The sequence below is a fragment of the Dendrobates tinctorius genome, unplaced genomic scaffold, assembly GCF_039654945.1.
Source record: "Dendrobates tinctorius isolate UK_male_01 unplaced genomic scaffold, ASM3965494v1 ptg000035l, whole genome shotgun sequence".
NCBI lineage: Eukaryota > Metazoa > Chordata > Amphibia > Anura > Dendrobatidae > Dendrobates > Dendrobates tinctorius.
Genome location: NW_027361703.1, coordinates 70025982 through 70047373, shown reverse-complemented (window position 1 = coordinate 70047373; position 21392 = coordinate 70025982). Strand labels below are relative to the sequence as shown.

The window sequence follows — 21392 nt, the reverse complement described above, 5'->3', positions numbered from 1 at the left end:
AAAGTTGATCAGCAATTTCTCATTTTTTCCATAAAATTAACAAAACCAAGAGCTCAGAAGGGAAGGAGCATCGTTTGTGTTTTGGAATGCAAAATTGGCTGAAATTGATAGCCGACACCATGTTGTGTTTGGAGTGCCCCTGAGGTGCCTAAATTACCCCATTTTGGAAAGAAGAACCCTCAAGAAATTTATCTAGATGTGTGGTTAGCACCTTGAACCCTCATGGGGCTTAACAGAATTTTATAATGTTGAGCCACAAAAATTAAAAAAAAAAATTTTCCCACAAAAATGTTATTTTAGCCAAAAAAAAAAATTATTTTCACAAAGGTAGCAAGAAAAAATGGACCCCAAAATTTGTTGTGCAATTTCTCCTGAGTACACCAAAACCACATTTGTGAAGGAAAACTACTGTTTGAGCGCATGGCAGGGCTTGGAAGGGAAGAAGCGCCATTTGACTTTTGGAATACAAAATTGTCTGGAATCAATAGCAAACACCATGTCATGTTTGAAGAGCCCCTGAGGTGCCTAAACAGGGGAAATCCCCACAAATGACCCCATTTTGGAAACTGCACTCCTCAAGGAATTTACCTAGGTGTGTGGTTAGCATCTTGAACCCTAAGTGGCTTCACAGAATTTTATAATGTTGGGCCGTGAAAATTTAAAAAAATCATTTTTCCCACATAAATGTTATTTTTAGCTCCAATTTGATATTTTCACAAGGGTAACAAGAGAAAATGGATGCCAAAATTTGTTGGGAAAATGCCAGACATGCGGTTTAGGCACAAGGTGGGGCTCAGAAGGGAAAGGGCATTTGGATTTGGGCATGAAGAATTCATTGGATTTCTTTTGGGGGCGAGGAGCTATAGAGCATTTACAGAACCTTTGTGCTACCAGTAATGTGGAGGCCCCTTATATTTCTGTTAACAGATGATGGACCTGAGTGGAAGATTTTTTTGTGGATTGAGTTGAAGCTTTTATTGGGAAAATTGTACATTTTGGGATATCAGGTGCAGTAATAGGGACACATATGGCAGCAGAGGCTCAGTATTGGGGTATCAGGTGTAGTAATAAGGACACATACGGCAGCAGCGGCTCAGCATTGGGATATCAGGTGCAGTAATAAGAACACATACCCCAATGCTGAGCTGCTGCTACTGTATGTGTTCTTATTATGTATGTGTCCCAATAAAAGCTTCAACTCAATCCACAAAAAAATCTTCCATTCGGGTCCATCATCTGTTAACAGAAATATAAGGGGCCTCCACGTTACTGGTAGCACAAAGGTTCTGTAAATGCACCTGATACCCCAATACTGAGCCTCTGCTGCCATATGTGTCCCTATTACTGCACCTGATATCCCAATACTGAGCCTCTGCTGCCGTATGTGTCCCTATTACTGCACCTGACACCCCAATACTGAGCCTCTGCTGCCGTATGTGTCCCTATTACTGCACCTGATACCCCAATGTTGAGCCGCTGCCATATGTGTCCCTATTACTGCACCTGACACCCCAATACTGAGCCGCTGCTGCCGTATGTGTCCCTATTACTACACCTGATATCCCAATACTGAGCCTCTGCTGCCGTATGTGTCCCTATTACTGCACCTGACACCCCAATACTGAGCCTCTGCTGCTGTATGTGTCCCTATTACTGCACCTGATACCCCAATGTTGAGCCGCTGCCATATGTGTCCCTATTACTGCACCTGACACCCCAATACTGAGCCGCTGCTGCCATATGTGTCCCTATTACTACACCTGATACCCCAATACTGAGCCTCTGCTGCCGTATGTGTCCCTATTACTGCACCTGATATCCCAATACTGAGCCGCTGCTGCCGTATGTGTCCCTATTACTGCACCTGATATCCTAATACTGAGCCTCTTCTGCCGTATGTGTCCCTATTACTGCACTTGATACCCCAATACTGAGCCTCTGCTGCCGTATGTGTCCCTATTACTGCACCTGATACCCCAATGTTGAGCCGCTGCCGTATGTGTCCCTATTACTGCACCTGACACCTCAATACTGAGCCGCTGCTGCCATATGTGTCCCTATTACTACACCTGATACCCAATACTGAGCCTCTGCTGCCGTATGTGTCCCTATTACTGCACCTGATATCCCAATACTGAGCCGCTGCTGCCGTATGTGTCCCTATTACTGCACCTGATATCCTAATACTGAGCCTCTGCTGCCGTATGTGTCCCTATTACTGCACCTGATACCCCAATGTTGAGCTGCTGCTGCCGTATGTGTCCCTATTACTGCACCTGACACCCCAATACTGAGCTGCTGCTGCCGTATGTGTCCCTATTACTACACCTGATACCCCAATACTGAGCCTCTGCTCCCGTATGTGTCCCTATTACTGCACCTGATATCCTAATACTGAGCCTCAGCTGCCGTATGTGTCCCTATTACTGCACCTGATACCCCAATGTTGAGCCGCTGCTGCCGTATGTGTCCCTATTACTGCACCTGACACCCCAATACTGAGCCGCTGCTGCCATATGTGTCCCTATTACTACACCTGATACCCCAATACTGAGCTTCTGCTGCCGTATGTGTCCCTATTACTGCACCTGATATCCCAATACTGAGCTGCTGCGGCTGTATGTGTCCCAATTACAGCACTTGATACCCCAATACTGAGCCTCTGCTGCCGTATGTGTCCCTATTACTGCACCTGATACTCCAATACTGTGCCGCTGCTGCCGTATGTGTGCCTATTACTGCACTTGATACCCCAATACTGAGCCTCTGCTGCCACATGTGTCCCTATTACTGCACCGGATACCCCAATACTGAGCCGCTGCTGCCATATATGTCCCTATTACTGCACTTGATATCCCAATACTGAGCCTCTGCTGCCGTATGTGTCCCTATTACTGCACTTGATACCCCAATACTGAGCCTCTGCTGCCATATGTGTCCCTATTACTGCACTTGATACCCCAATACTGAGCATCTGCTGCCATATGTGTCACTATTACTGCACCTGATACCCCAATACTGAGCCGCTGCTGCCATATGTGTCCATATTACTGCACCTGATACCCCAATGCTGAGCCACTGCTGCCGTATGTGTCCCTATTACTGCACCTGATACCCCAATGCTGAGCCGCTGCTGCCGTATGTGTCCCTATTACTGCACCTGATACTCCAATGCTGAGCCTCTGCTGCCATATGTGTCCCTATTACTGCACCTGATACCCCAATGCTGAGCCACTTGTGCCATATGTGTCCCTATTACTGCACTTGATACCCCAATACTGAGCCTCTGCTGCCGTATGTGTCCCTATTACTGCACTTGATACCCCAATACTGAGCCTCTGCTGCCGTATGTGTCCCTATTACTGCACCTGATACCCCAATGCTGAGCCGCTGCTGCCGTACGTGTCCTTATTACTGCACCTGATACCACAATGCTGAGCCTCTGCTGCCATATGTGTCCCTATTACTGCACCTGATACCCCAATGCTGAGCCACTGCTGCCCTATGTGTCCTTATTACTGCACCTGATACCCCCTATACACACACGGCTCTGCTCCACACCCCCTATACACACACGGCTCTGCTCCGTACACCTTGTACACACGTAGCTCTGTTCCGTACACCTTGTATACACGCAGCTCTGTTCCGTACACCTTGTACACATGTGGCTCTGTTCCGTACACCTTGTACACACGCGGCTCTGTTCCGTACACCTTGTACACACGCAGCTCTGTTCCGTACACCTTGTACACATGCAGCTCTGTTCCGTACACCTTGTACACATGCAGCTCTGTTCCGTACACCTTGTACACAAGCATCTCTGCTGCGTACACGCTGTACTCACGCGCCTCTGCTACGTACACGCTGTACAAACGTGCCTCTGCTACGTACACGCTGTACAAACGCGTCTCCGCTACGTACACCTTGTTCACACCTGGCTCCGCTCTGTGCACTTGTACACATGCGGCTCTGCTCCCTACACCCCGTACACAAACAGCTCCGCTCCGTTCACCTCGTACACAGGCGGCTCCACTCCGTACACCGGCGGCTCAGCTTCATACACCTCGTACACATGCGGCTCTGCTCCGTACACACTGTACACATACGGCTCTGCCCCCTACACCCCGTACACATGCGAATCCAATCCGTACACATTGCACATACGGCTCAACTCCGTACACCTTGCACACACACGGCTCTGCTCCGCCCACCCCGTACACACGCGGCTCTGCTCTGTACACCCCGACCTGTACATACTTGGCTCCGCTCCATACACCTCATACATGCATATCTCTGCTCCGTACACCTTCTACACACACGGCTCCGCTCTCTACACTTCATACACACACAGCTCTGCTACATCCACCCTGTAAACCCCTCCTGAGCCCACAAAGAAACTTACTTCATCTCATCCAGCACCATGACAACCAGCACAGCAGAGCCCTGCAGCCATTGAAGCCCCTGATCATGTGACCCCCTGACTCCGCCCCTCCTGTGACCTCATCACAGGTCCTGTGCGCTCAGAAAAGCCCAGGACGACATTGCTGGCTGTGAGGTGGGAGGCGTACTGCTGGCACCGGGGGCCCCCACCACCTTCTCAGGGGCCCATAGCAGCTGGGCGGCAGACTAGGGAGATCGATTCTCCCTGCTCTGCTGCAGAATGTAACTGTATGGGCGAGCTGTGCGTGCCGATACAGTTACAATAGTGTAGCTCTGGTGGGCACCCTCAGAGCTCGGGGCCACCGCCCCCTCTGCCCCCTGGTACCTGCGCTTAAGGGAGAACAATCTTTATGCCAAGCTTGAAAAATGTTTCTTCGAACAAGCGTCCTTGCCTTTCCTGGGGTACATTATTTCAGACTCCGGTCTAGGGGGGTTTCACATAGGCGTTTCAGGCCGCAGCGTCGGCCTGCGCACAGCCACGGCTATGCCCCGCCCCCTGCTGCGCCTACTCCGGTGGCTCCGCCTATGGGTGCATGACGCTGCATGCATCCTGCATCCCCTATCTTTAGCACTGGGGACGCAGGCCGTGCGCGGGTATGCGTTCGACGGCGCATGCGTCCTTTTGACGGTGCGCCGACCAGCGCCAAACGCATGCAGCGTCATGCACCCATAGGCGGAGCTACCGGAGGAGGCGTGGCAGGGGGCGGGGCTTAGCCACGGCCGTGCGCAGGCCGACGCTGCAGCCTGAAACGCTAATGTGAAACCACCCTAAGAATGGATCCGGCGAAAGTGTCTGCCGTTCTCAATTGGCCACAGCCCCATGGAGTGAAGACAATCCAATGATTCCTCGACTTTGCGAACTACTATGGGCAGTTCGTCCCCCATTTTTCTTCATTGGTTCATCCTATCTCTTCCCTAATCCGCAAAGGGGCTATCCTGAATGCTTGGCTCTCAGAGACAGAAGAAGCTTTCCAGGCCTTGAAACAAGCCTTCGCCTCGGCTGCAGCGCTTCATCGTCCTGAGGTTAATAGACCTTTCACCCTCTAGTTGGACGCATCTTCTGCCGGGGTTGGCGCAGTCCTTCTGCAGAGGTCATCTTCCGGACACCTAGTCACCTGTGGCTTCTTTTTTAAAATTTTCTCCCTGTCTGAGCGAAACTATTCCATCGGCAACAAAGAGCTGTTGGCCATTAAATTGGCTTTGGAAGAATGGAGATACTTACTGGAAGGTGCCATACATCCGTTCAAGATCTATACGGACCATAAGAACCTGGCGTACATCCAGTCCGCTCAGAGACTCAACCCCCGGCAAGCTAGGTCGTCCCTGTTCTTCGCCCGCTTTGACTTTGAACTTCATTTTCGGTCCGGCGAGAAAAACGTTAAAACGGATGCGTTGTCTAGGTCTTTCCAGTCGACTGAGGCTGAGGAAGAGCCTTCCCATATCATCGACTCGTCTAAGGTGATTACCGTGGCTCCTATCAGGTTGACCACGTTACCTCCGGGAAGAGCCTTTGTGGCTGAGAACAACCGCAGACGAGTGTTGAACTGGGGACATTCGTCCAAGATTGCCACCCACGTTGGTGTCAAGAATACTCTTTCCTTGATATCCCGTTACTATTGGTGGCCATCCCTTTCCCAGGCTGTCAAAGACTTTGTGGCCTCTTTTCCTTCCTGCGCTCAGAACAAAGTACCCAGACAGCCACCCTCCGGTCTTCTGCTTCCGCTTCCTGTACCTTCGGTTCCATGGCAGCACATAGCCATGGATTTTATTACCGATTTGCCTCGCTCCTCCGGTTGCACGGTGGTTCTGGTTGTAGACCGATTCTTGAAGATGGCTCATTTCATTCCTCTTCCCAGCCTACCCTCGGCTCCTGAATTGGCGAAGATCTTCATTTCCCACGTCTTCAGAATCCACGGTTTCCCACATCGTATCTGACAGAGGGGTTCAATTCACGTCCCGGTTTTGGAGAGCTCTTTGTGGACTCATGAAGGTGACATTGGACTTCTCTTCCGCCTATCACCCCCAAACCAATGGGCAAGTGGAACGCACAAACCAGATCCTTACATCCTATCTCCGGCACTTTACTAATGCTCATTAAAACAACTGGGTCGGTCTACTTCCTTGGGCCGAATTTGCCTACAATAACCACTCCAGCGAATCGTTCACCAAGTCTCCCTTCTTCATCGTTTTAGGACAGCATCCCAGTGTGCCTCTTCCAGTACTTCCTGTATCGGGAGTATCTGCGGCAGACTCTCTATCCGTGGAGTTCTCCAGGGTATGGCTGGAGACCAAAACCGCTCTCGAGGAAGCCCGTGACAGGATGAAACAACACGCTGACAAGAGGCGCCTGGACGTTCCCCCATATCTTCCTGGTGACAAGGTGTGGCTTTCCTCCAGATACATTCGCCTTAAGGTACCATCTTACAATCTGGGTCCCTGTTACATTGGTCCTTTTGAGGTCATCAGGCGCATTAATTATGTTGCGTACAAACTGAAATTACCACCTTCGCTCCGAATTCCCAATTCCTTCCATGTGTCACTCCTCAAACCTGTGGTACTGAACCGGTTCCATCCTTCTACTGGCCACACTCCCCAGCCTGTTGGCATGGGGGACGAGTTTAAGGTAAATGACATTCTGGCCATGAAGAGGGTAAGAGGGAGAACTCTTTCGCTCCTAGCTCCGTGGTTGCGCTATGTTCCAGTGTGCACGTGCGCTCTGCCCAGCTCTGTCTTTGGTCTTGTCCTCTCTATGTTACTGGAGGACTTGACCTGGAAGTTCTAGGACTCAGGTGCTATATCAGGCTACCTTTTCCTATGGGAGGTGCCTGATTATTGTTGTACTTCCTGGCTTGGTCTGCCGTGTCCCTGCCTGGCTGTGCGCTGTATTCAGGTCCTCTGCCTTGTACTCTATTGTGCCTCTTGGCACATGCTCTGAACCTGCACTCTGCCTTGTACTCTGCTGTGCCTCTTGGCACATGCTCTGAACCTGCACTCTGCCTTGTACTCTGTTGTGCCTTCTGGCAGACGCTCTGATCCTGCACTCCGCCTTATACTCCGTTGTGCCTCCTGGCACACGCTCTGATCCTGCACTCTGCCTGGTACTCTGTTGTGCCTCCTGGCACTCGCTCTATCCTGTACTCCGTTCCAGTACTCTCTTGTACCTCCTGGCACACCTGCTGTCTAGCTCTGTATTCTGGCGTGCTCCTTTGCATGCATCCCACTTTGCACGTTCCTGCAGACACACTCACTCATGTCTCCTGTGAGTCGGCCACCTGGTGCCAGCAGTCATGGTACCTAACCCCCTGGGGCTTGCCCCTGACACTCCCTGTATAGGGGGTGGTCCTCACTAGGTCAGCTCGCCCTGGGTGCGTTGGTGCCACAACCCAGAGGGTCCACTCCAAGAGTCGTCACAGGTGGACCGTGATTTTATGCATGCCTAAAAAAACGGATACAGCCATGTCACAGATCAGAAAGCATCCACAGTGCCTTCATCTGCCTCATTATAGGGAATTTTCTGTCTGAATCACATATTTCAGAGATTTACATGAAAACCCCGGTGTAAGCACTCAGCACAGAGCTGAGCTGAGCAGTATAAATCTGAGCAAAGTCTTACTGCGATCTTTGGGAAGCAGAATGAACAAATCAACAGTAGGTGAAGAGTTGGTTTTATTTTTTCATGCAGTTCCTCGTGCAGTATTAGTGATTAGATGACTATTTTTAGGGCCGGAGTGATTACAGTGATACCAGATTTATATTGGGTTTTTAGGTTTGGCTGCTTTCACACACTAAAAGATGCTTTTGTCAACAAAAACAAGTTTTTGCATTGCCATATTTAAATTGCTAGAATTTTTAAATATTTCTGCCAACAGTCATGTGCCAGCTTTTTTTTGGCAGGACAAGTTGATGTTTTTATTGATACCATTTTCAGGCATATGACAATTTTTGATCGCTTTCTATTCCGATTTTTGGGAGGCAGCATGAACAAAAACCAGAAACTCAGGAATTTTTTTTTTCATTTTATTATTGCCATTCCGCGTGTGATAAAATTGATAAGGCAACCTTATTCTTCGGGTAAGTAGGATTACAGTGATATCACATTTATAGCTTTTCTTAAGTTTTGCCACTTTTACACAATAAAAACTATTTTAAAGAAAAAAGAGTTGTTTTTGCATTGCTTTATTCTGAGAACTATAACTTTTTCATTTTTTCACTGATGGAGAAGTATAATTGCTTGTTTTTGTGGGAAAAGATTACTTTTTTACCGGTACCATTTCCACTTGACTTTTGATTATGTATCATTCCACTTTTTTGTTTAGCGGCATGATAAAAAAGCAAAGATTTTTGCGCCTTTTTTTTACGGTATGCACAAAAAGAGTTAAGTAGTGTGACAGTTTTATAAGTCTTGACATTCTGGACGTTGCATTATCAAATATGTGTACTTTTTTGTCTTTACATAAATATACGTATTTAATGTGTTTCTTTTTTATTTAAATTGTGATTTTTTAGTAGTTTTTAAACATTTTTTTTTCTTTTTTACTTAGTCTCTTTGACTTCAATTTCTATTTTTCTGATCACTGGTCTCATGCATTGCAATACCCAAATTGGCTACATTGATGGGAAAATAAAAAAAAGTTATGGCTATAAGAAGGGCAAGTAAAAACGAAAATGCGAAAATACACAAGCAAATCAAAACCAAAACTTGTATAATGAGCCTCACTAGCTCAGTCCACAAATCTACAATTATAAGAAATATTCACAGTTCACAACATGGGCTTTTGACAGAGAAGTCAAACATGGGAGTAGTGTTTTGAAAATTGCTGTTAAAAGCTCATGTTGTGATCTGTGATAAATACAAATAGAAAAAAAAGATACAGGACACTCCACAGTGCATAGGAAAGAGAGAGTACAAGAGAGTGCACTCACTCTGCTCCCCATGGTCAACTGGACGGATCATCTTAATCTCAGTGTGAAAATTTAGAAAAAAAACTTTAAAAAGCGAGTGTAGATGTATCGCTGCCAATTAAAATCAAGAACAACTAGAATGTTAGAAACAATGTTTGTTAGTATTTATTATGAATACCATTTATTGTTTTAATACTAATAAATATTTCCTCCTGGTTCAAACAATCAATTTGATTTTAGGTAGCATTGCTACATCTACACTCCCTTTTGTTTAATTTGTAAAAAATTTTTTTAAAGTTTTGTAGTATTTTATGACACAAATAAAAACGAATTACTTAGAATACAACTTTGGCGAATTCTTTGGAACAAAAGCCTTATTATAGGTATAGAAACTTTTCACTCCAATATAGAGGGTTATGAGTAAAATCCCTCCAAAAATGACAGTAGACACCTGCTAATATATATGAAAAAGGGCCTTTCATAGTTACATAGGTGGAAAAAAGACCTAGGTCCATGAAGTTCAACCTTTCTCCACCAATTGTACATTTTGTCACTAATTTAACTTTCAGTGAGGTTAAAGCCACACAACGAAATTGCTGTGAATTTTTAATCTCTGGTTCAATCATATATAAAATACAACCTTTATTGAAGCTTATCTAAAAACAAGACAGCCACACAGAAAAACCAACAAATAACCGTGTCACCTATTATGGCCCTACACTGGGGCCCTAATAGCAGCTACCTAACAGCGAAGGTTGGCACCCTACACACAATCGAGATTGGCGCCCCCGCTCCATGATGGCTGACCCTATTACTCCTATATAACCCTGGACTGGTGCCACAAGCAGTCACTCCTTTAACCAGGAAAGGAGTGTACAGGTGCTGCCGATATAAATAGGTCAATAGGCAACAATAGAAAGGTGCAAAAAAAGTGCTGTAAACACAAGACATAAAGTGACACGTGCAAACAATTGAGTACCTGACTGAATTCACACTAAATGTATATTGCATAGTTAAAGTAATTTGTAATTAAGTTACACATTTTGCTTTCATTGTGAAATTTTGGCTAGGAGCTGAGGAGTCACTATAAGAAATGCCATTAAATAGTAAACAAATATATTTATTATAAATATTGTTCAGTCAACTCCCATGCTTATTTATATATAGTCTAAAAACAAAATTCTTCTGCCTTCAAAGTACAAGTAACATAGCTGATTTTGACCCCAATTAATTACTATCCCATACATAAGCCATGTTGGACTTACCAAATCCAAATGCCTTGGATCCACCAATACTTTGAGATGCTTGAATGCTTGTAGATGTATATAATCCAGTCACAAAAAGGCCATCAAAGTAGGTACTTGTTGATATAGTCACTGCAAATAAAAAATACAAACTTATTTTGCAACAAAATGATAAACATTAATATATTTTATGTTGATATAAATAGATCTTTTTAATAATTATTTAATACCCATGGCTATAAAAAATAATAAGGGGGCTTCCACTAAATCTAGTGAAAAGAAAGTTTGACCATCAGAAGAAAACATTTTTTATATACAATGTTTCCACGGTAATAGCGAGACTGTTGAACACTCTGCACTTGTGTTGAGCATTCCGATACGGCAAATATCGGGTATCGGCCGATATTCGCGGTATCGGAATTCCGATACTGAGTTCCGATACTTTTAGCATATCGAATACCGGAATCAGAAGTTCCCATATTGCTATGAGCCAGTTTGATTTGATTCAGCCAATGAGGAATCCTCAGAAGTGTGGGCACATCCTGTTAGGTATGTAGGCATGTTAACTAATGGCATAGCTGTGATTGGCTGCTGAAATGATGTCATGATGCACTATAAAAGCCGCCGCCATTTAGGGTTCACTCTGCTGTGAATTCAGTTAGGGACAGGCTGCTGTTCAAGACTCTGAGGGACAGTTAGAGATAGCGATTTGCTATATAATATTGTGCTTTACCCAGGCTACATTATCAATCACTGTAGCTTTCTTTTGCCTTGCAGTGCTGTTCACAGCTGTCTGCAAGGTCTGTGTGAGTGCAGCTCACGCTGTAGTGTGTCCTGCAGCCACCTCTGGTTGTAGCCCGCTCAGCGTGCGTCACTGCCTCATACATATTTATTTTTGTTTTATTGCTGCTCATTTTTCATTAATTCTCCTATTAGTGTGCATCCATCCTTATCCATCTACATTGGTTGCAAACACTATAGGAGTAGACAGCGGAGCCTTTCTGCAGCCTTTCAGTGCTAGTGCCCAGTTCTCTGTACTGTTCATGGCTGTCTGTGAGGTCTCTGTGTGTGAGTGCAGCTCACGTTGTAGTGTGTTCTGCAGCCACCTCTGGTTGTAGTCCGCTCAGCGTGCGTCACTGCCTCATACATAGTCCTTTTTTTGTTTTATTGCAGCTCATTTTTCCTGATTTTTTTCTCCTATTAGTGTGCTTCCATCCGTATCCATCTACATTGGTTGGTTGCAAACACTATATAGGCGTAGATAGAGGAGCCTTTTTGCTGGCTTGTGCCCTGCAGCCGCAGCCAGGTTAGTATTAGCCTATTTTCTGGTGCCTCATCTATTGCATTGTAGCTTACCTTCCTGCATTGTAATAGCTCCAAAAAGTTTGTGATACTATCGCTTTCACATCTTTGGTCACATACTTTTTGTTTTTTTTAAAAAAAACATGTAAATAAAGTTCACTAAACACTCCACTTGACAGTTGTGTAGGCCACATTAGCTCATATTAAAGTGTAGTCCACACACTTTATAAAATTAGTGTTTCTTATACCTGTTAGCAGCTGTTCAGGAATAAGCACACTAAGTCCCCCTTTGTACTTTTCTGCCTATTTTTATCAGTCTACCAAGATGAAGAAGGCAGGGAGTAAGGCATGTGGTCGTGGGCGTGGAGTTTCAGCAGGGAGAGGACGTGGGGATTCTGTGCCTGCTGCGGGCACCAGTGACTCAGCATCCCCCAGTTTTACCAGGCAACAGTCCTTTATGCGCAGCTTTGTAGTACCTCGCCGTACCCCACTGCTGCGGGACGAACAAATTGAAGCCATTGTCGGATGGATGGCAGCTAACGCATCGACTTCAATTACTTCCACATCTTCTCAGGGCCAGAGCACTGAAGAGCAACAATCTGTCTCTTCACCACCTGCCAAATTGCCCAGGCAGTCAGAGAGCCCTGGACAGGAGCCATCTCTACTTCTGTTCTCTGAATCTCTTGGCTTGGAAACGGGGCCAGCCAAGCAGCATTCTAGAATGTGAAGAAGAGTATGCAGTGATGCGCAACTGCTTTGTCCCTCTGAATCTGAAGAGGCGGGTGGGCCATTGCCTATGGTCAGCACACCTCAGTACGCATCAGAAGATGAGACTCAGGTGCCACTTTCTTGTGCGTACGGTGCTGGCGAGACTACCCAGTAGAAGCAGGTGTTTGAAGAGGGGAGTGTAGATGATGAGGTCCTTGATGCATCATGGCGTAAGGAACAGGAAGGTGGTGGGAGTAGCTCTGAGGAAGAGATTCCCCGAATGTCCAAAACAGGAGGGAGAGGGAGGGGGCAGACTTGGTTGCCTGTAGCCTCCACTTCGGCACCCGTTAGGAGCATTCCTCTTCCAAAACCCAAAACGGGCGATCCCAGGACTTGCAGTGCGTGGTCCTTTATTGACACAGTTGCAGATGACATTTGCTTTGTCAAATGCAAGCTGTGTCATCAGAAAGTCAAAAGAGGGAAAAGTGTCATTAACCTCAATACCACAAATATGGTATTGTATATGGTTACAAAGACACACTGAAGACGTAGGCCAACCTACAACACCATCTACCACCTCTTCAGCTCGTGTTGTAGCCTCTTCCTCCAGCTCACACACAGCTGGTTCGGCTTCCTCACAGGATCGCCATGGAAGAACCTCTGGCACTGTTGTCCAGAGACCCAGTGACATTCCACCCACAGCACCACGTTCCCTGTCATCCTCACACTCCCAGGCCACTCTACAGCCATCGGTAGCACAGGCATGGGAGAAAAGGCGGCCACACTCGGCAAACCATCCCCGAGCACAGGCTCTGAATGCTGGCATTGCAAAACTACTGGCCCTTGAAATGCTCTCATTCAGGCTGGTGGAGACTGACACCTTCCATAACTTCATGGCATTGGCAGTCCCACAATACACCGTGCCCAGCCGCTTTTATTTCAGCAGGCAAGCTGTCCCTGCCCTGCAAAAGCATGTGGAGGGAAAAATTAAACATGTGCCACTAAACGCCGTCAGTAGCAAGGTCCACCTGACCACCGATGCGTGGACCAGTAACCATGGACAGGGACGATACCTTTCCCTCACTGCCCATTGGGTCAATGTTGTGGAGCCAGGTACAGGTCTTGAGAGTGGCGCTGTACGTGTTCTGCCAACTCCAAGAATTGCAGGAATCCAGTCTGTACACATTGACTCCTCCTCATACTCCAGTTCCTCTGAATCAGCGCTGCAGGAGCCTGTTACGACCGATATGAGCATAGCCATAGCCAAACGTCAACAGGCCGTACTGAAATTAATTTCTTTGGGGAATCGAAGCCACACAACGCAGGAGCTCTGGAATGCCATCAAGCAGGAGAGCGACGTGTGGTTTGTGCCAGCGAATCTCCAGCCAGGCTTGGTAGTGTGTGACAATGGCCGAAATCTGGTGGCAGCTCTGGGCCTAGGCAACCTTACTCACATCCCATGTCTGGCACATGTGCTCAACTTGGTTGTGCAGAGCTTTCTGAGGGACTATCCGGATCTTGATGCACTGCTGCACAAGGTCCGCATAGAGTGCGCTCACTTGCGGCGTTCCAGCATGGCAAGATCACGCATTGCAGCTCTGCAGCGCCGATTCCGCCTTCCGGAACAGCACATCATATGTGACCTACCCACCAGGTGGAATTCAATGTTACATATGTGGGAGCGGTTGTGTGAGCAGCAGGCAGCAGTAATGGAGTACCAGCTGCATCAGGCGCAAACAAGTCGCACTGTGCGCCGGTCACACTTCAGCACCACTGAGTGGGCCTCTATGAAGGACATCTGCCACCTTTTGCGTTCCTTCGATGATTCCACGTGGATGGCGAGTGCAGATGATGCACTAGTCAGCATGACTGTCCCCCTTATCTGCCTGCTTCAAAAAACACTGCAAGCACTAATGGAGGACATTTTGGAAGAGGTGGAGGATGAGGAATCACAAATGCCATCTGCTTCTGGACAGTCTGCGCAATGTGGTTCCTCACAAAGGCCTAGGCAGGTGACACTTTGTGAGGAGGATGAGGAGGAGTCAATGGAGGAAGACATCTCTCCAGAGGAGGGAGTGTTATGAATGAGTCACCCTAGGAGGCAAAAACAGAAATGCTAGCTAAGTCCAGAAAACCAGAGAAGTTGGCAGCTATCGGATTGCAGACCCATGAACCTAACAACAACAACTAGCAGTAGCCGTGGGGGGTTCCTACGGTGCCCGAGACCCCTCGATCACAGCCGGAGAACTACATAGCTTAAAGACAGAAAGGGAAATCTAAACTGCCCCAGAGCAGACCCCAAAGCAATAGGCAGCCCCCAACATATAATAATGGTGAAGCAAGATGAAAAAACACTCACACAGATAGAAAGATAGGCTGAGCAAATGATGGGGCCCAAGCTAACTAAATAGGACAGGATAGAAAAGCTGCTGTCTGCAATCCGCCAAAACCCTCTCAAAACAAGAGCCAACAGACTGATAGGGAAAAAAGCCCTGAAGATGCTAGGCTTCAAAAAGACTATATCAGTACTCAGGTATTTTCTGAAGACAGAGCAAAAAGGAATTCAGCTCACCCAGCAGGGAAAGGCAGAAATCCAGAAAAACAAGGCAAAACAAAACCAAAACACAAATGCAAAAAGCAGAGCAGAAAACTTAGCTTTTGAGGAGCAGGAATCAGACTGGTCTCCAAGAATCCCTCAGAGAAATCACCCGCAAGGCAGAAGGGCGTCGGCTGCCTTATATCCAGTCAGCAATTCCAGTCACCCAGTCATCATCATTCTGCTCAGGTGCTTTGTAATCAGCCTCACTACCTTCCTTCACCAGAAGAGGGAGTTCATCAGACCTCAATGGTGAAGGGGAAAATGAACTCACAACAAGGGAGGTACACAATGCTCTAGTCAGTATGTACAGCGAGGGTGGGGTGATGCAGAGCAGGCAGAGATGATGCCTCAAGCAGGGGACAGCGTTTCTTGGGCAGTTGGGAGTCTGCAGCACATGGCTGATTTCATGCTGCAGTGCCTGAGAAACGACCGCCGCATCGCCCACATTATCAACATGGCTGATTATTGGGTGTACACCCTCCTAGATCCTCGCTACCGGGACAACTTACAAAGCCTCATACCACCGTTGAACTGGGAGCGTAAAATGTGGGAGTACCAAGACACACTGGTGCATTCCATCATGTTCTCCATTCCACCCGAGAGCAGTGCTGCTAGTGCTTTACAAAGCAGCTCTGTGCGTCGAGGCAGTGTAGGAAGCTCTGCACAAAGAGGGAGCAGAGGCAGCACCTCAGCACAAGGCAAGACCAGTATGGCCCAAATGTGGCAAAGTTTTGTGTGCCCACCACAAATGTCTACACCATCACAGATGGCTCCAGTCAGCAGGAGGCAACGTTTCCGTCAGATGGTGACAGACTACATGTCTTGCCCTGTCAGTGTACTTTCAGACGGCTCTTCCCCCTTCAAGTTTTAGGTCTCTAAGCTGGATACATGGCCAGAGCTTAGCCAGTATGCATTGGAGGTGCTGGCTTGCCCTGCTGCTAGTGTATTATCGGAACGCGTCTTTAGTGCCGCAGGTGGTGTACTAACAGACCGTCGCACGCGACTATCCTCCGATAACGTTGACTGGCTTACTTTTCTGAAAATGAACAAGGCCTGGAACTCACCGGAATTTGCCAGTCCTCTTCCAGAATAAATAATTGGTTGGCAACAGTATCCAGGTCTCCTGTTGTGTTCATGTTTCTACCACCTGAACTGTAATCCCTGGGCTCCAACAATGCCAGTTGTTGCTCAGAAGTGCCGTCTGCACAGAGAAAAACACTAGCTCCTGTGTTATTGGGGTTCAGTAAAGCCAGCTGCTCCCCTGCTGTGTGTCCGGCAATATCTCCCGCTCCCTCCACATTCAAACTACATCAGATTTTACACTTGCTCCAAGTAGGCCTCAGCCTACTCCATGATTGACCCTGGGCTCCAACACTGCCAGTTGCTGCTCAGAAGTGCCGTCTGCACAGAGAAAAACACTAGCTCCTGTGTTAGTGGGGTTCAGTAACGCCAGCTGCTCCCCTGCTGTGTGTCCAGCAATATCTCCTGCTCCCTCCACATTCAAACTACATCAGATTTTACACTTGCTCCAAGTAGGCCTCAGCCTACTCCATGAATGACCCTGGGCTCCAACACCGCCAGTTGTTGCTCAGAAGTGCCGTCTGCACAGAGAAAAACACTAGCTCCTGTGTTAGTGGGGTTCAGTAACGCCAGCTGCTCCCCTGCTGTGTGTCCGGCAATATCTCCTGCTCCCTCCACATTCAAACTACATCAGATATAAAACTTGCTCCAAGTAGGCCTCAGCTTAAACCCTGATTGAACCTGGGCTCCAACACCGCCAGTTGTTGCTCAGAAATGCGGTCTGCACAGAGAAAAACACTAGCTCCTGTGTTAGTGGGGTTCAGTAACGCCAGCTGCTCCCCTGCTGTGTGTCCGGCAATATCTCCTGCTCCCTCCACATTCAAACTAATCAGATTTTACACTTGCTCCAAGTAGGCCTCAGCCTACTCCATGATTGACCCTGGGCTCTAACACTGCCAGTTGCTGCTCAGAAGTGCCGTCTGCACAGAGAAAAACACTAGCTCCTGTGTTAGTGGGGTTCAGTAACGCCAGCTGCTCCCCTGCTGTGTGTCCGGCAATGTCTCCTGCTCTGTCCACATTCCCACTACTAGTACAGAGCAGGAGACATTGCTGGACACACATCAGGGGATCAGCTGACGTTACTCAACCCCAGTAACACAGGAACAAGTGTTGATTGTGCAGACAGCACTTCTGAGCAGCGACTGGCGGTGTTGGAGGCCAGGGTAAATACTAGAGACAGAGTGGAGACAGAGGCCTAATTGGAGCAAGTTTAAAGTTTATACTCTGGAGCATGTGTTTTTCTCTGTGCAGACGGCACTTCTGAGCAGCAACTGGCTGTGTTGGAGGCCAGGGTAAATACTAGAGACAGAGTGGAGCCAGAGGCCTAACTGGAGCACGTTTAAAATCAGTAGTAGTCTACAACAGATATTAAACTTGATGAAATTAGGCCTCAGCATACAACCTGATTGACCCTGGGTTCCAACATCGCCAGTTGCTGCTCAAAAGTGCCGTCTGCACAGTCAACATATGCTCCAGTGTTATTGGGGTTCAGAAATGTCATCTGATCCCCAGCTGTGTGTCCGGCAATTTCTCCTGCTCTGTCCACACTCACACAAACACAGATTTTAAACTTGCTCCAATTAGGCCTCTGTCTCCACTCTTTGTAGTATTTTCCCTGGGTTCCAGCACCGCCAACTGTTTCCCGGCATTGTCTTTGGCACAGGTACTCCGTCCTGCCCAGCCTGGTTCCAGCACGCCTGCTGTTTCCGGGTAGTGTCAATGTCATTTTGCCACCAATACGTTGTCCTGTCGTGTTGCGGTCGGGTTAGCCGAGTCTATGGTGCCTGCAGTTTATGGGCATCCTATGTGGGCTGCGGGATCTGGCAACAAAAGCTGGTTCCGTAGTGCCAATAAGACAAGCACCCTCTGTAGGACTGTGGGTTTTGGTAACTGCGGCCGGCTCGCGGCCTTGCAACTTTATTTTTCATGGGTACCTTCTGCTACCCATCCGGGTTCCAGTACCGTCAGCTGGTTCTCAGCAGTGCCTTTGGCTTAGGTGCCTCCTTCTCGGTATCCGAGTTCCAGCAACGTCTGCTAGTCCTTGGTAGTGCTTTCTAGCACAGGTACCTCCTGCTTAGTAACCAGGTTCCAGCACCGTCAGCTGGTCCTCGGTAGTGCCATTGGCTCTTGTTCCTTCTGCTGCCCCTCCGGGTTCCAGCACCATCAGCTGGTTCTCGGCAGTGTCTTTGGCACGGGAACTCCCTCCTGCCCAGCCTGGTTCCAGCACACCTGCTGTTTCCGGGTAGTGTCAACGTCACTTTGCCACCAACCAGGTTCCAGCACCGTCAGCTGGTCCTCGGTAGTGCCATTGGCTCTTGTTCCTTCTGCTGCCCCTCTGGGTTCCAGCACTGTCAGCTGGTCTTCGGTAGTGCCATTGGCTCTTGTTCCTTCTGCTACCCATCTGGGTTCCAGTACCGTCAGCTGGTTCTCGGCAGTTCCTCAGCCTTCTTGTACCTTCTGCTACATTTCCAAGTTCAAGCTTTTGGAAATGGTTTTTGGCTATCACTCTGGATCTCCCTGACGATGACTCTGAAGACGACGACCCGGAAGACCACCCCGAAGAAGACCAAAAACATGACCCTGAAGAAGATGACCAAGAGGACAAAGAACATGAAGACAACCACCAAGATACAGAACAACAAGAGACAGAAGACCAAGAAGCAGAAGAACAAAAAGCAGAAGAACAAAAAGCAGAAGAACATTAAGCATAAGACTAAAAATCAGAGCAAAAGATATTATCTAAATTATAAGCAGAAGAAGACTAAGCAGTGTATGGGGTGAGTCCGTTCCTCCTCGTGGTGCCCCTGGAAAATGCCTGCTGCTGCAGGCCAAACTGAACGCGGACAAATCCTGTTGTAAATCTTTTGTGACAGGCTGAACGGAAGGTGTAATCTTCAAACTTTTATAGATAACAACTACAGGAATGACTGTCACAAATAAGAATATGATGAAGAAGAATAGGAAGAAGATGAAGAAGTAGAATATGAAGAAGAATAATAGTTGAATAAGAAGAATATGAAGAATGTAAAAAAAAAAAGAATAGGAAGAAGGTGAAGAAGAAGATGAATAAGGTGAAGAAGTTGATGAAAAAGATGCTGCTGCTGCTGCTGAGGATCATGAAGAGAAACTGTGGGAGAAGTAAAAAAGAAGGTGAAGAGCATGGAATTAGTGAAACATACATATCTGACAAAATATATAAAAGGTTAACTTTGTCAATATCTTTGTAATTCCGAACGTCTTTAAAAAAAAAAAATTATTACTGCAATTCCATTTGATTGGGCTAAACCTCTATGCCTTTAATGTCTCCTCCACCTCCCCCAATACATTCTACATTATTATTAGTTGTTTTTCTTCATGTAGAATTAACCTACAAGGAAAGAAAGGGTTTTTTTAATTCCGATATTTCTGTCCCATTGACTTGCATTGGTTTCCGGTATCGGAATTGGCGATACCCGATAGTTTTTGGGTATCGGTCCGATCCAATCCGATCCGATATTTCACGATATCGGATGGTATCGCTCAACACTACTCTGCACCATCATGTTGTGATGGTGGATTCCATTCCATGCACATTATTGCAGTTCATGATATCTTTCTGGAAAAATACATTAGGTATTTCTATGTTTAACCCCTTTACCCCCGAGGGTGGTTTGCGCGTTAATGAACGGACTAATTTTTGCAATTCTGACCACTGTCACTTTATGAGGTTATAACTATTGAACACGTCAATGGATCCTGGAGATTCTGAGATTGTTTTTCGTTAGTAATATAATTTATAGGAAAAAAGCGCATATAGTGTCTTATCTCACAAATAAAGGAAAAAACGTCTCAGTAATCAGGTGCTCATCTGATGTCGGTGTATACACAAGTGTATAATGCCGGCTGCTGCAGATCCACGGGTCGGCATGCGACCATAACAGAATTGTTATATAGGAAGATTTGTGGATTGTATTCAACGTTGCCAGCTAATTCAAAACTAGACGCAGTGAAGATTCAGCGAAGATTAACAGTGGTTTATTCAACGTGTTTCAGAGTTCATATGACTCCTTCAGGAAATACAATAGAACCTGGCTGACCACACTAAAAGACACTTTTTTATTGCGAAAACTAGTTTTTGCATCACCATATTTTGAGAGCTATCATTTTTACATATTTTGGCCGACAGAGTCATGTTATGGCTTGTTTTTTGCGGGACGAGCTGACGTTTTTATTGGTACCATTTTCGGGCACATCACATTTTTTGATTGCTTTCTATTCCGAAAGGGGTTAAATGTCCTCAATCGGTGCTTCTCACACAGAGCTGACACCCGCACATGATCGCCTTGGCCCTCAGCATCATTGTCAGGATTCAGCTCTGCAGGTTCCAACAGTCATCACATGGACACTTCACTCATATGCGACTTTCATACTTATGGTTCTGTTGTAACAAGCTTCTCTCAGTTTTTCACTGAACATTGAGAGCATTAGGGAGAGCAGCTCGTGTGCAAATAACATGCACTTGGGGGGAGGGCACCAAACTGAACTCTTGCCCCGGATGCCAGAAAACCTAGATATACCTCTGAACAAGGTCATAAGTATGGTTTAATTAAAATTTATTAAAGGAGTCTGTGTCATTCTTTCAATTAAAGGACTTTTTTCTTGGTGTTTGTGTTTTTATACGATTTGACTATGGGGTTAGTAATGGGGATGTCTTATTGGAGCCTCTCCATTACTAACCTCAGGGCTTGATGCTTGATGTCACCTGACAATACAAAGGTGACATCAACACCCCCAACTATCACCCCACTTGCCACAGCTACAGGGCAAGTGGGAAGAGTGAGGCTAAGTGCCAGAATTGGCACATCTTAGAGAGGTGCCTTTTCTCAGGCAGCTGAGAGCTGATGTTTTTAGCCTGGGGGGGCAATATCCATGGTCCCTTCCTTTGCTACTAATATCATCCCGCAGCTGTCTGCATAGCCTTTACTGATTATTAACCCCTTCACCCCCAAGGGTGGTTTGTATGTTAATGACCAGGCCAATTTTTACAATTCTGACCATGGTCCTTTTATGAAGCAATAACTCTGGAACGCTTCCATGGATTCCGGTGATTCTGACATTTTTTTCACATGACATATTGT

General features: G+C 46.8%; 1 protein-coding gene across 3 annotated transcripts in view; it reads right to left on the bottom strand.

The window, feature by feature from the left end:
• RELN (reelin) overlaps positions 1–21392 on the bottom strand; it is a 1162997-nt gene that overhangs the window by 1000748 nt on the left and 140857 nt on the right. For all 3 annotated transcript variants that reach the window (XM_073573631.1, XM_073573629.1, XM_073573630.1), the window contains exon 2: positions 10608–10718. In XM_073573631.1, coding sequence (XP_073429732.1) covers positions 10608–10718 — 111 coding nt within the window. The remainder of the gene's footprint in view (positions 1–10607; positions 10719–21392) is intronic.